The following is a 13,114-nucleotide window of genomic DNA, read 5'->3' as shown; positions in this document are numbered from 1 at the left end:
TAATGTCCAATTGCAGGTCAAATTCGGCTCCAATGCGACTCTGAGTAGTGCCTCGGCATGTCGCATTAAATGTAAATTACTGTATTGGGACTACAAATTTTGTTTATTAGGGCGCTGGTGCGCGTAAGTTAGCTTCAAAAGTCGTTTTTATCTCTGTAACTACGAGGACAATTCAGCTGAAATTTGGCTACCATACGTAAAACGTATTCTTTGGAATACTTCTCATTTGGATGCGTGAGAGAATATATTTTACGTATTTTTTCTCAATCATTTGCGGCTCATTAGCGGTCGTGTCCTAGACACAATTTCCTACCTTTTTTTTTCAATTTTTGTAGCCAAAATAGACACTTAAAACGCTCATATAAAATCACGTGCCCTCGTACAATCAGCACTGCGATTTAATTGACACAACAATCAATAAAAAACATAATAGAATATTTAACATAAGAAAATGTTGTAAAATTAATGTAAGTTAGTAGTCTACATTTGTTTGACGAAAATGAATAAATAAATTAGTGTTTCATAATCCAGCGAGAAATATACAATGCGCTGGTCCAGATTTGCTGGAAACAGCTACAAGGTCAGATTTTTTTCTCAATAATCGTACATTAAAATCAATCGCTATAAATGTTTGTTAGTGAATCGAGAACGGATCGTAACATTTGAGCTGTAATGTAATTCAGCTGAATTCGTCTTCGCTCGAGAAATTTCATTATGGCGAGAAAAACTTGAACATTGAAGGGTGAAAATGTGATTTCCTATATGTTCTGTCGCGAGTTCGTAGTAGTAGTTATTAATACAATCGAAAATGACAATTTATTCACCGTCCATCTGTTCTTCTTCATTATTTTATTCGTGCAGAACGCAGGAGTTATGTCGTCTATGGTCACAGAGAGAAGTTTCCTGCATATCTAATTCAAATTCGGCATCCTTAACCGTGATATATCATTCGACGACGACGAATCACTGTACTTCTATCATCAACGCAACAATTGTACCACGAAGAAACAAATCTTTAATCAGCGAATGAATCCGTAATTCTAATTTACGACATGCGCGTTTTGTTCGCGTTCAATAAAAACTTGCACCAAGTGCAAATGAAATCAACTAGATCAATTGAATGATTTCCGCGGTTTTAGTTCTACTTTCAAATGAAATTTTTCGTTAATGAAAATTAAATTGAAACAAGCATATGTTGTCCATTATTATCTATAAACCATATTTCGGATAATTCCATAACTTCACCCGTGTACGTTATAAGCTGAAAATATTTTAGAGTGGTGAAACGGTGCAAGGTCCAGCCTATATGATTGATTGATAAAAACATCCCAACTCTCAACAGACTCTCTCTCAACTATCGACGCGTCAACAAAGATATATATAGTCTCGCTTTTTCACAAATATTAAAGCCAAACCTCCTAAATACCTTCATCACATATATCCAAGTATCGACTGTAACAATATACTATAAAGTGTAAATGTTGTCCCTTCGACAGCCATTAACAGGAATATGCAGAGGCGACACCAGATTACATTCTCGACAAGTCTACATTTGTATCAAGTTTCGGCCATCGAACAGCACTACACTGTTCAGGCCTGGATCACCATCGTGAGCAGCATTGAAAAGGCGTTAACCCCATTGCGAGCTTCTCGCAAAAACACTCCTCCAGAATTGCAAAGCTCAACAAAACGATATTCAATAGGTATTAATTCAAAACTACCATTCATTAGGCATTCGAAATCGCTCGAAGTTTGTGCATCATAGCATAGTGAAGCTTCACCTAATTCTGGCCAAGTAACTGGAACAATAACTAAAACTATTTGTCTAACAAGAATTTCTTTCGCCGAATGAAATTAGTCACGGACAGTGCTCGAGAGGTATAAAGGAGCATCAGCTGTATTTTGATCACCGTGAATGTGAAGAACTTCGTGTTCAAAACACGTATTTTGAATTTTAAACGACCCTAATCCAACCAGAATGGTTTACGTTCATGTCGGTTATACCACTCGATATGGTTATATGGTTCTCGATATTTTTTTTATAAACGTGGTAAGAGTAATATTATAGTTTAGTTTAGACTGCAGTTTACAGCAAAATAAGTAAAATTCTAAAGATGACCGTGCACTGTTTGTTCGGACGTCAAATATTTGACTCTTTTTGAAAGATAAAGATTGATTTGAAATTTGTACAAATATCAAATTTGGTTTGCCACTCTTCGATAATCAACAGTGACAAACAATGTCAAATATCGAACATGAAAAAAATGGAATAGAGAGTCTTCGTATCCACACGGAAGCGCGTTCGCTTGCTAAGCGATCGATCGTGAGTCCAAACTCAGAGCCCTCAATTGACCATCGTTGTGTTATTATAGAATAACTACTTCCACGCAACAATCATCAGCGATGGAGATTGATTCACTGTCGAATGGAGATCGATTCATCCCTACAACTGCTCTGCTCTGCAAAAAACATCGTGCTGTTGTGATATAAATAACACAACAATGATCATATCAATTCTCTCCGTTGTCAGGTCTGCTGAACAATGGAAGAACAGAAAGTATACCCTTACGCCTAACTGGCTACTACTGTGTAATTTCCCATAATGTAATGGAACAGAAAAAATACTCTTACGCCTAAATAGCTGTTACTACTGGGTAATTTACAATTTATAGAACCATAAACATGTACGAGGGCGATCCGATAAGTACTTAGCCTCATCGCCCGATGATGTCAGAATCGCCAGAGAGATTGCTTATCGTGTAGTACATTCTCGCAAACTGCTACTGTCAAAATTTCAGCTGATTCGGACTCGTAGTTTTGTTTTGAACGTGTGTGGAAGCGGGCGTATCCACGTATTTTAGAAATAAATTGTTTTTTTGTGGGCTAAGTACTTATCGGACTGCCCTCGTAGATGTACACGATTAAAACCCGGCTCTGTTACAGCTTAAATGCTAATGAGCCTGAATAAATATAAAATCGTCTGGAATATTAGAGGTAACCTAGCACATGTACCAACAAATTTAACGAACAGACCGGACAAATATTTGCTTGTCGTGTTTTGTGTCGAATAAATTTGATGAGTACATGTTGATCAGATTTTATCTGAGCCAAATATTTGGCTTCGGTCAAATAGTGTATGAGCACCCTAAATAACGAAATAAGCTGGTCCGTGAATCAAATTACTGATCAATCGGTTGTATCTATAGGACTACATATAGAGTACAACCCCTAAACCGGTTTTGTTTTCTCTTTTGAAGCGATGTTTGTTTATATTTTACTCCAGAGTCAAAAATGTTGTGAATCGGTAAATAACAAAAAAAAAGTCTGTCAATTTCTGTCAAGTCTTCGTTTTCTTTGGCATGCAAATATGTAATGTCAATAGATTAGGATTTGTTGATGTTGTGATGTCGCGTTTTCATTCTGAGAAATAAAAATTGTGTGTTGAAAATGGCCAATTTCGGCGGGCGAATAGTGATTTATAGATGTTGACCCACATTTCAGTTATTTGTTATATTTTTTATTTTGTGCACAAGCAACACGAGCGACCTTGAAGACTCGTCTATTCGTACGAAATTGTAAACATGGAGGAATCACACCATCGAAACATAATGGACCATTTAGAATTAGGGCCCAGTAGTCACCACTTGCAGGAAGATTTGTCCAAAGGGGTGCTGCGAACAATCCACAACGTCGAAAACGGAACGCTGCACTTTATCACGATTCCTCCGGCGACCAATTCTCGTGAGCAGGAATATATCGAAAGTTCACTGCTGGGTGCTGATTTATTATCGAGTCACCTACCAAATGGGTTGTTAGTTGATTATATCGGCGCACCGGGCTCGGCCAATCCTACTAATCAGTTTCATCCACAAACTAATTTACTTGATCACCACGGTGGCATTCAAACATATACGGCAGAGGATCTCCAGTCATTGGTCGATGCGAGTTCGTTGCAGTCGCCGGAAAATGATCGTAAATTATTTTTACAGTTCGTCAATAAGCCTGCGCCACAGCTATCCCATGAAGCACCAGTTATTGTTACGAACCCCAAGGTAATAACCGCTTAATTATTCCGTTGTCATCAGCTTTAACGTATTTGGATGTGACCATAAAATTGCAGGATGTTTCCTCCGTCAATAACTTGAGCGAGCATGATAAGCTTGGGCAATCCTCCCATTCCCAGTTAGGCGTTAACCATATGCCTGTGGTTACAACTGGCAACAGTTTTTTACATTATCATCAGGACCAGCTTCTGAGTACAACGCACAACTCCGTTAATAACATGGCCAATGCAGGAAATGTTCTCGCCACACATCATAATGCACATCATCATCACTCTCATCATCATGCCCAAACAATATCTCATCAAATAATACAGAACACGACACAACAGCAGCAGCAGCAACAGCAACAGCCGCAATTGCAACATCAGAACCAGTCTCACCTGTCCTCGATTCATTCCATGCTTCAAGGCGAATGTTCTCCATCGAAACTGTTCCATGTTGCTTCATCGTCTTCTAGTGCAAACATTGCCATCAGCACTGCTACTAGCCAGAACGTAAGCTGTAAAAATAATGTAAATGCTTACAGACAAATTACGTTTTTCTCTCTCTGTTCCAGTGTATCCAAATTCCTCCACTCACGCCCATAAAGCGCGTGGAATCTCCAAAACGTTATTTGACCTATCAAATGGTCCAAACGCAAACCCCAGTCGAAAGGACCCCTACGAATATTGTACCTGCAAATAACTTCCTTACTCGTGAGGACCTCATCGATTGTGAGCCTCGGTCTGAAGATGAAGAGGACCATGAAGCAGTGAACACCTTAAACAGTAACCACTTCACGAACACATACTTGCCACACAAGAAGCGTCTTTCGAAAAAGTTAGGCGATTCGATAAATGGAAATCAAATTGACCAATTTCATCGTGATTCTGTAATATCGAATGATCATCAGCTGGAGCAAGAGAAGCGATCCCAGCATGATCAACGGAGTGAAATAATCGTGAAAACAAACACGAAAGCATTCGCATGTCAGTTGTGCAGCGATTCATTTGAAGATCAACTAATGTTTTTCACTCACCTGAAGGGTCATTATGAGCCGACTTCGGGGAGTCCCAACGAAGACGGGAAAAGCAACGATCCCAAAAGGAAACCCAAACTTCCAAGAGTGAAGCATACGAAAAAACTGAAAAATGATAAATCCACATCGCAGGAGTTTTCGGAAGACGTTCCAACGGGGAACAACATTCAGGAAATCCAACAAAACACATACAGCGCACAGAACAGTGCTCCAGATCAGATCAAAGAGTATCAGCAGGAAGATCGAAAGGCTGTGATGAATGATTCCCAAACAGTACCGAGGGTATTTACCGAACCCGATAACGCAGAGGAGTTCAGCGAAACAGAAGATATGCTGGAGGGCATACGAAACGTGGTACAAAAAGTTCAGGAGGCGGTCGATACCGACACAAACGACGGGCTTTGCGATTCCAGGGGCCGATCGATGGTTAACGATGAGGAGAAAGCTTGGCTCCAGGCGCAACAGCACATACCACCCAATCATCATACGACGACGGATATGGTGAGAAATCTCGACTTCGGGGGTGAACTGGATACACAGGAAATTCATATCAACGCCGGGAACGATAATTTTGTGCTATTTCTCAACAAGTCGGATTTTCACGAGCAAGGTGAGATAAGTTTTGAGTAAGCCTCTACATTAGAAAGTTAGTCTTTCCAAAAATGCCCATATTTTTCTGATTTACTCCGTGCGGGTAACATGCATTCCGGTTGGTTTATTTTAAAACACGAATTCAATATACAAATTCATATTTTATTTATTACGCTTGTTATACCTATTATGCTACAGGAACTAATTGAATAAATTCAACAAGAGATCTTCGCATTAGACATCGAAAAAAGAGATAATCATTCCAATCAGGGAACATGTTCGCATCAAATGCTGCAACAAAAAGTCTTTACTACTAAACTGACCATGTTTGCATAGGCGACGTAATCACCAACACCATTAGTGTTGGAAAAACTTAGTCTTATTGTTTTTTTTGTCGTAACCATGCAAATTTCCAATGAAATAATCTGTCCAGTTGAAGAATATTATCGGCAAAAAGAGGGCCTAGGAGATTTTGCGGATTAATATATTTTTTCCATTTGGAAAACGCTTGCGTCTATTTATGCGGACAATCTTTTTCGATAACAGTCAAAACGTCTCCGCCGGTAGTTTTAGTTGTTATCGGATAGAATCAAAAAAGTTTGGGAGAAATTTAGTGAAATGTCGGGACAAGGTGCTCTTGATTCGTTGCGAGTCTAGAATTGTATTTTTTCCTGAACACTCTGGGATATGATAAGAACAGCAGGTTCGTGTTTTTTCAATTAATTCAATTTGTAAAGGCAATCTACAATGTTGGTAATTTTAGCAAAATGATTTACCGATATCACGATCAATCGCATAAAGATGGAGGAGTTACTTACACCAACGGTATAAGTAAATGCTGAGTATTTGAGTTATAATGCTAAGAACCAATATTATTTTATTTTACTACTGATCTGATTGTTTCATTATCTACTTGAAAATTCAAATGCAGAAGTTTAGGTAACTATAACATAAAAAAATACAATTGCTTCTCTTTGTTCATCGCAGTGCAGTGTACAGAAAATAGTAATTATATGAGCAGCGTTTCATTGGTTTCTTATATTCATCTATTAGGAAACACTAAGGACTCTACAAAGAATGTGATTCAAATGTAGATTTAGCTTATAGCACATAATACTTATAATTGTTGATTTTCGAACGATGTATGAAAGCTATATTGAACTACGTCTGTTATGCGGACAAACAGTGATTTTTTGGAAAGGTTTTTTTCAAAATTGCTCAAATGTTTTCGAGCAAAAAATTTTTGTTTGCATGGTGAGCAAACGAATTACATTGCGTAGAATGCAAAACGGCGAAAAAGTCGATTTTGTACATTTTGTCGCTTACGTCTCCTATACAAACATGGGCATTGCGGTGACAGAGATTCTGATGGGATATGAGACATTAAAGAACGTAAAGATTTCATCCACAATATCAGAAAACTTCAAAAAATCTGATTTGGATGTTGGGATAGACAACAAAAAAGAGGCAGTTATGGTTTTTGATATTCGCGATCATTTTGTCAACTGGCAGCGAAGCGAAGACATTGGGGCTGATTCTGATGCGCGAATGCGAAGTGACAGCTCGCAAAAATTGTCTCACTCAATTTCCAAAGGCGACTGTGGTGAGATTTTTACCTTGAATGAACTCTCATGAACACTCACTCAATTCTCGTAGGCGATTGCAGTGGAAAAACATGCCATTTTGTGACTTTTGAAGTCGTATCCTCATTTGTTATCGACTAGTACCAGCGATGGTAGCCAAAAATAGGATTAGGCGTTTCCAAAGGATTTGAACGATCTCTAATCATTCGTAGTTCCAAACGGGCAATTGCTGCTCCAGATTCAAAGATGTAGTCATCATCTACATTGTGAAAATTTTCGGACAAAAACAGGCAGTTTCGAATGCAATCCAGTTAAACTGTGCTTTTTTAAATAATTTATATTTATTATTAACAAGTAGTCGTAGTATTACGAATGACAAGAATATACATCTTCTGCAGCCGCTATAACGCGGTACAAAATTAAAATGTAAATTTACAATAGTTGACCCTAACTGATACGAGAAACTCAATTCAGCATACCGTTTCCTTACTCCAAAAACACTAATCAGACTTTCAAAAATTAAAAAAAGCTACTTAAGTAGTTAAAAATCGTATATGTTTAATCAACTTCTTCCATGTGTGGGGCATCCTCGGTGTCATCCTCTAGTGGAGGAGCATCTTCACCAGTAGTTGCGGCTGGAGTATCATCTGTGCTCATAGCTTCGTCCTTATCGATTCTAAGACCCAGCTGGACCATAAGATAGATGCGAGATGCGTGCCCACCTGACTCATCCAGTGAGAATCCAGACAATAACAGTGCAGTTTCGTACAGTAGAATTTCAAGATCCTTGACAGGTTTATCATTTTTATCGGCTCATTGTCTATGGATAAAATTCAGCTTTTAAATTTATTTAAATGCGATAATAAATATATCTTACCTTGATGGCTTTTATGTAAGGCGACTATAAAATTAATGTTCACTGCAATGTTATGAAGAATAGTCAACCTTCCACCAACCTTTTAGCGTAATTATTACGGAATCAGCACCGGACACTAAGTCAACACACGAATGCGGAAACAAAACACGGATACGAAATCAAAACAATTGAAATAACATACACTCATATCAATGCAAAGGGACTATGCAAAAACGGCAATAACAGATTTGAAAATATATATATATTTTATCTTCTTATCCCAGTGATATTATTTTTCAGCAATTATAATAAAAGGAAACCATTTATAAAGATGAACGAAATTATTTCCTGTACATGTTTGTAACAAGGAATGAAGATTTTCAAAATCAAAAAAAAATATATTCATGAAACACATTGAATGCATAGAACCTTTGCAAAAAACACAAGCTTGGACATATATTTCAATGAACACTGCACCATTTGCCATTCATTGGGTATTTTGCTCCAAAATGAACCTCTCACGTCAGGGCAATCGCCTTCGGCGATACGGTGACTTGGGTCATGTGACTTTGAGGAGTTCATTGCTGTCACATTCCATTCGCGCAAGAGAATCAGACCCATTGTTTGTGATTAAAAGTTGTTGTTGTTGAGCCAGTGGAGAAGCGCCATTCAAAAAGGCAGCGGAAGCGCGTTCCGAGCGTTCCTTCAAAGAGCCCTCCTGTTTATCCCACCGAAACTTGTAAGTTTCACATGTAGAGAGCACGCCTGCAATAGGAACACTTGCTCAGTCGCACTGCAGGTTCCGACCGCATGTTGTTCTCCGCAAGTGGCTCAGCGCTCCTCGTTGGCGCAATAAGCTGTCGTATGACCAACTAACTTGCATTTTTGGGAAGTATAGGTTTTGGCACGAAGTGTCGCACCGGTAGCCTCAATTTGTTCACCATAACCAAGAAGGGCGTAATCAGCAAAAGAGACTCGAAACGAGTTGACCGGTATGAATTTCGTCCTTTCCTCTTCGTGGGAGACTATTTCGAGTTGGCAGCAGTCCAAGGTTTCCATCGAAGGGAGCCTGTTGAACTTGCCAACTTCTTAGTTTTTTTTTTTATTTTTTCGCCCGTCAGACTCGTTTCAGTTATCATCTACAACACTTAAACAACACAGCGCTCCCCTCCTCAATTCCTACGTCATGAGAGGGAATATGCACTCGATACTCTAGAGTGAAACACTTATCAACAACCATCTAATTTGCTTATTATTGGTTAAAAACTCGCAGTTTGTTGGATCTATTCTTACAAGGCTCTAGGACATCAGAAGGGGAGGGGGGGGGGACCACTCAGAGGAAGAGTGAGAATATTAGTCTGTTGGGGAGAGGCTTGGAATTTTTTTTCGAGTGAAACGAACTAACTCGTCTCCGGAAAAACTATGTTCCAATGTAGGAACACGTTACATAATTTTTTGTCTCTTTTTTTTTTGTTAAACAGGGAAAATCGTGCGGCCCAATGACGCCGCCGGACCATAAACCGCACCAAACCGTAACTTTTGCGGGATGCAATGGTGACTCACGGAGCACGTGTGGATTGCTGCCTGACCAATAATGCATATTTTGCTCATTGACGAAGCCATTCAGCCAGAACTGAGCCTCATCGCTGAAGACGATTTTTCGATGAAATTCATTTTCATTTTCTAGTTGTGGTCAAGCTTCTGGTGGTCAAGCGGCTTCGGTTCTTGAGTCAATTGGATCTTGTAAGGATGAAGGCCAAGATCTTTTCGCAAAATTCGCCACAACGATGTCACAGAGATGCCCAACGCTTGGGAACGACGTGTGAGAGAATTAATTGGGTCTTCCTTAATCGATGCGCTAGCGGCAGCAATATTCTCGACACTACGGGCACTTCTTTGTCTCACTGGCACGGAAACATTTTTTACTGTGCCTGTGGATTCAAATTTTCCACTACTATAAATTGGACGTAGCGCTCTTAAAGTTGAGGTCATTGACTCCGAATTTTGGTAGTAAATTTTAATAATCTTGACTCGTTGTTGGATCGTATATCATTCCATTATGAAATGAAGAGAAATGTCAAGAGAGCACAAAAAATATGGCATCGTTTGCTGTCCCTATCGGTCTTCTTTTGTAGCGTCCCTATTGAAATACCCTCCATGTATCTTTCGACGAAAAAAATTTTACGTTGATCCGTTTTGTATTGAAAAAGTTGTGCAGGATGGAAGCCGAAAGAAAAAAATTATTTTACATCCACATTAATAATCCGACGAGGTCAGGTATTAAAATCGCTGAATTTGGCTAAATCGACCGTGTATGATGTGCTGAAACGTTTATTTTCAAAATTTCGATGTTTTCTGAAACAATATCGGTAGTAATTGAAAGCGAAATGATTTTAATAAATAGGTATTTTTCATCGGTGAGAGCTGCGTTCATCGGTGGTAAACCGCAGGAGAAAATCTGTTCCACAGCGGTTGCTGTTGATGCCGTCACCCCACTACACACCCGATTCGGTTCGGATTTTCTGATGCTGTTCTTTTTTTTTTAGTTGTATTTGAGAGCCATGGATATTAAGTGGGTTTACTGTTTCAATATTGCGCTAGCCAGCAAGTATTCAACATGTACATGTTAATTCTGAGAGTTAATTTGAAAATCTGCTCAAATTTATTATTATCACGTTTTACTGCTTCGCGAAACCTTCCCCCTGACCTTCTCTCCAACACCAACCCCTCGCCACCCTCAGTTAAAGCATTTCTTCATCGGACTAAAGAGTTTCATTCTTCAATTTATAATTTTCCAGTCCTATGTTAATAATGCATTCGTGTCTTGGACACCAATCTCTACTTTTTTTTTGCGGTCGTCATGACTAATTTTTCAGTGTTTGTGGCCCCTCTGAAAAAAAAATGTGGTACCACTGTTTTAGACTGTATTTTCAGACGCAGGCCGTACTGGGTTTATTAATTTCCGTTAATATGTCCGGCGACATTGGTCTCTCAGTTTTTCCCTCCTCATCTTCAAATACATATTCATCGTTTACTTACATCGAAGCGACTTTAATTATTTTTTCTATTAACATTTATAGAAATGCTTGATCAGTCAAATCAGCATCAACAGCAGCAACAATCAACTAATCTCCAGCAACAATCGGTTGAAAGACAAATCTCTGCAAATCAGTCATCTCAGTCAATACTCCAACAACTCCAGCCAAACCACAATCCATCTTCGGCGGCGTATATTCTGAACACCGAACAGCAATCCACCATTAACGAGTGTGATATGAACATTCAAATACTTGGTCTAAGTTCCACGGAGTTGGTTGATTTCAATCTTACAACACCCCAAATGAATGAACTGAGCGATGCGAGACTCCTGAAGGACCATCATCCATCGACAGTGGAGTGTAACGGGAACGTCGAAGATAACTCCGATGATCGATTCTACTTCTCGGATGAGGAAGAAGAAGAAGAAGAGGAAGAATTTGACGATAGTAGAGCAGAGGCTAATTCGGAAAGTGAACAAGAACAGACTGGCATACCGACACAAAACTGTAGCAATAATGAAAACATAGATCAAACTAATTCGAAGGAAGTGATCATGTTTTCGGCGCCACCCGGCAAGAAAAAAGGCCGGAAAAAAGCTGGAGGCGTAGTAGCAACCAAGAAAAACGGAGAAGTTTCGCTGAAGAAAGCAGACAAAAAATATCCATGCGCCGAGCCAGACTGTGATAAGGTTTTCAACTCGAAAACTGCCGTTCGGTATCATGAATTACAGCACAAGAATGAAAGACCTTACAAATGCTTACAATGTCCGAAGAATTTTTTCACTTCCAGTGCACTGAAAGTGCACGAACGGCTACACTCTGGAGAGAAGCCTTATAAATGCGAGGAATGTGGGAGAGCATTCCGACAGTGGGGTGATATGAAGTACCATCAGTCTTCAATCCACTCGAATGAAAAAACCCATCAATGTGAGTTCTGTGGTAAAAAGTTTGCTCGCCGCTACTCATTGGTTTTACACAGGAAAATACATTTGAATGAAAAAAATCACGTCTGTGACATATGCAATAAAGCATTTAGAGCCAGCTCTTATCTTCAATCACACAGAATGATTCATACCGGCGAGAAGCCTTATGCATGTTCAATCTGTTTCAAGAAATTCCGCTGTGGAGGAGACATGAAAAGGCATCTCAAGACCCATGACCGGAACAAAACGATAACTGGCACGAGACAGACCGAACAAATGAGCAAAGATTTGTTCGATAAAACAGCTGCTAAGGTGATGACAAGGACGGACCAAGCAGCTGCAACCGATGTGATAGACTTAACGAAGATTAAATCGGAGAATGGCAATAAGGCCAGCGCTATCCAGGTGCCTCCCGTTGTTACGGTACTGTCGAAAGATATCAATCACACGAACGTTGGCAGTAAGATAGCCACTTCCGCTGGTCATTTGATTTACCTCACGTCGTCTGCCAGAGATCAGTTCCGGAAGCCGGAAGAAACCGTACTAGCGGACGTAACGCGATGGTAACGCACCGTTCGTTCGTTTAAATGTTTAGGTGATGCAATTGTGTAACATAAGTGTTGTTTTACGGCCATTTGGACCGGACACATGTAAATTAGTTTAGAGTAAGAAAAAAAGTGTTTTATTCTTTTTCGAATAAAAAAAACGAAATATACGCATCGTGCTACCCAGATCTAACTTTCGAAGTTCTCAACTATTTAACAATTAATAATAGAGGTCGAATCGATCTCCTACCTCATGCTTTCGCATCTAAAACCCTTCCAAATGAAGTATCTCCCCTAAATCCAGAGTTCCGGGGAAAATGATGTACAGTTGTTACTAAATAAGAAGGTGCTAAACTGTTAGGGTAAATTGTGTATGTCGCGTATGTCAAAGACGGAGTATGGAGACAGGAAAGAATGAGGTGTACTTTTTTGTGATTTATTTGTGTGAGTTAATGACCAATAACCAAAGAACAGATTTCTCATCAATAGCCCGAAG

At 39.4% G+C, this 13,114-nt stretch overlaps 1 protein-coding gene across 1 annotated transcript; it reads left to right on the top strand.

Annotated features, from left to right (window-relative positions):
- The first annotated feature begins 3,325 nt into the window (after positions 1-3,325).
- LOC129778726 (uncharacterized) lies at positions 3,326-12,800 on the top strand. Its single transcript, XM_055785803.1, has 4 exons — positions 3,326-4,052; positions 4,121-4,558; positions 4,621-5,692; positions 11,193-12,800. Exons 1-4 carry the CDS (start codon positions 3,582-3,584, stop codon positions 12,638-12,640), a joined length of 3,429 nt encoding a protein of 1,142 aa, XP_055641778.1. The 5' UTR covers positions 3,326-3,581; the 3' UTR covers positions 12,641-12,800.
- Positions 12,801-13,114: the final 314 nt, after the last annotated feature.

This window comes from Toxorhynchites rutilus, chromosome 3 (genome assembly GCF_029784135.1).
Source record: "Toxorhynchites rutilus septentrionalis strain SRP chromosome 3, ASM2978413v1, whole genome shotgun sequence".
Lineage (NCBI taxonomy): Eukaryota > Metazoa > Arthropoda > Insecta > Diptera > Culicidae > Toxorhynchites > Toxorhynchites rutilus.
Note: the sequence above shows the minus strand (reverse complement) of the source record. Positions and strands in the feature narration are given on the sequence as shown.

Excerpts from the sequence above, each read along its gene's own strand:
- LOC129778726 (XM_055785803.1), top strand. The coding sequence starts at position 3,582 with ATGGAGGAATCACACCATCGAAACATAATGGACCATTTAGAATTAGGG. Across the intron at positions 4,053-4,120 it reads TTATTGTTACGAACCCCAAG|GATGTTTCCTCCGTCAATAA; the intron begins GTAATAACCGCT and ends ATAAAATTGCAG. Across the intron at positions 5,693-11,192 it reads GTCGGATTTTCACGAGCAAG|AAATGCTTGATCAGTCAAAT; the intron begins GTGAGATAAGTT and ends TAACATTTATAG.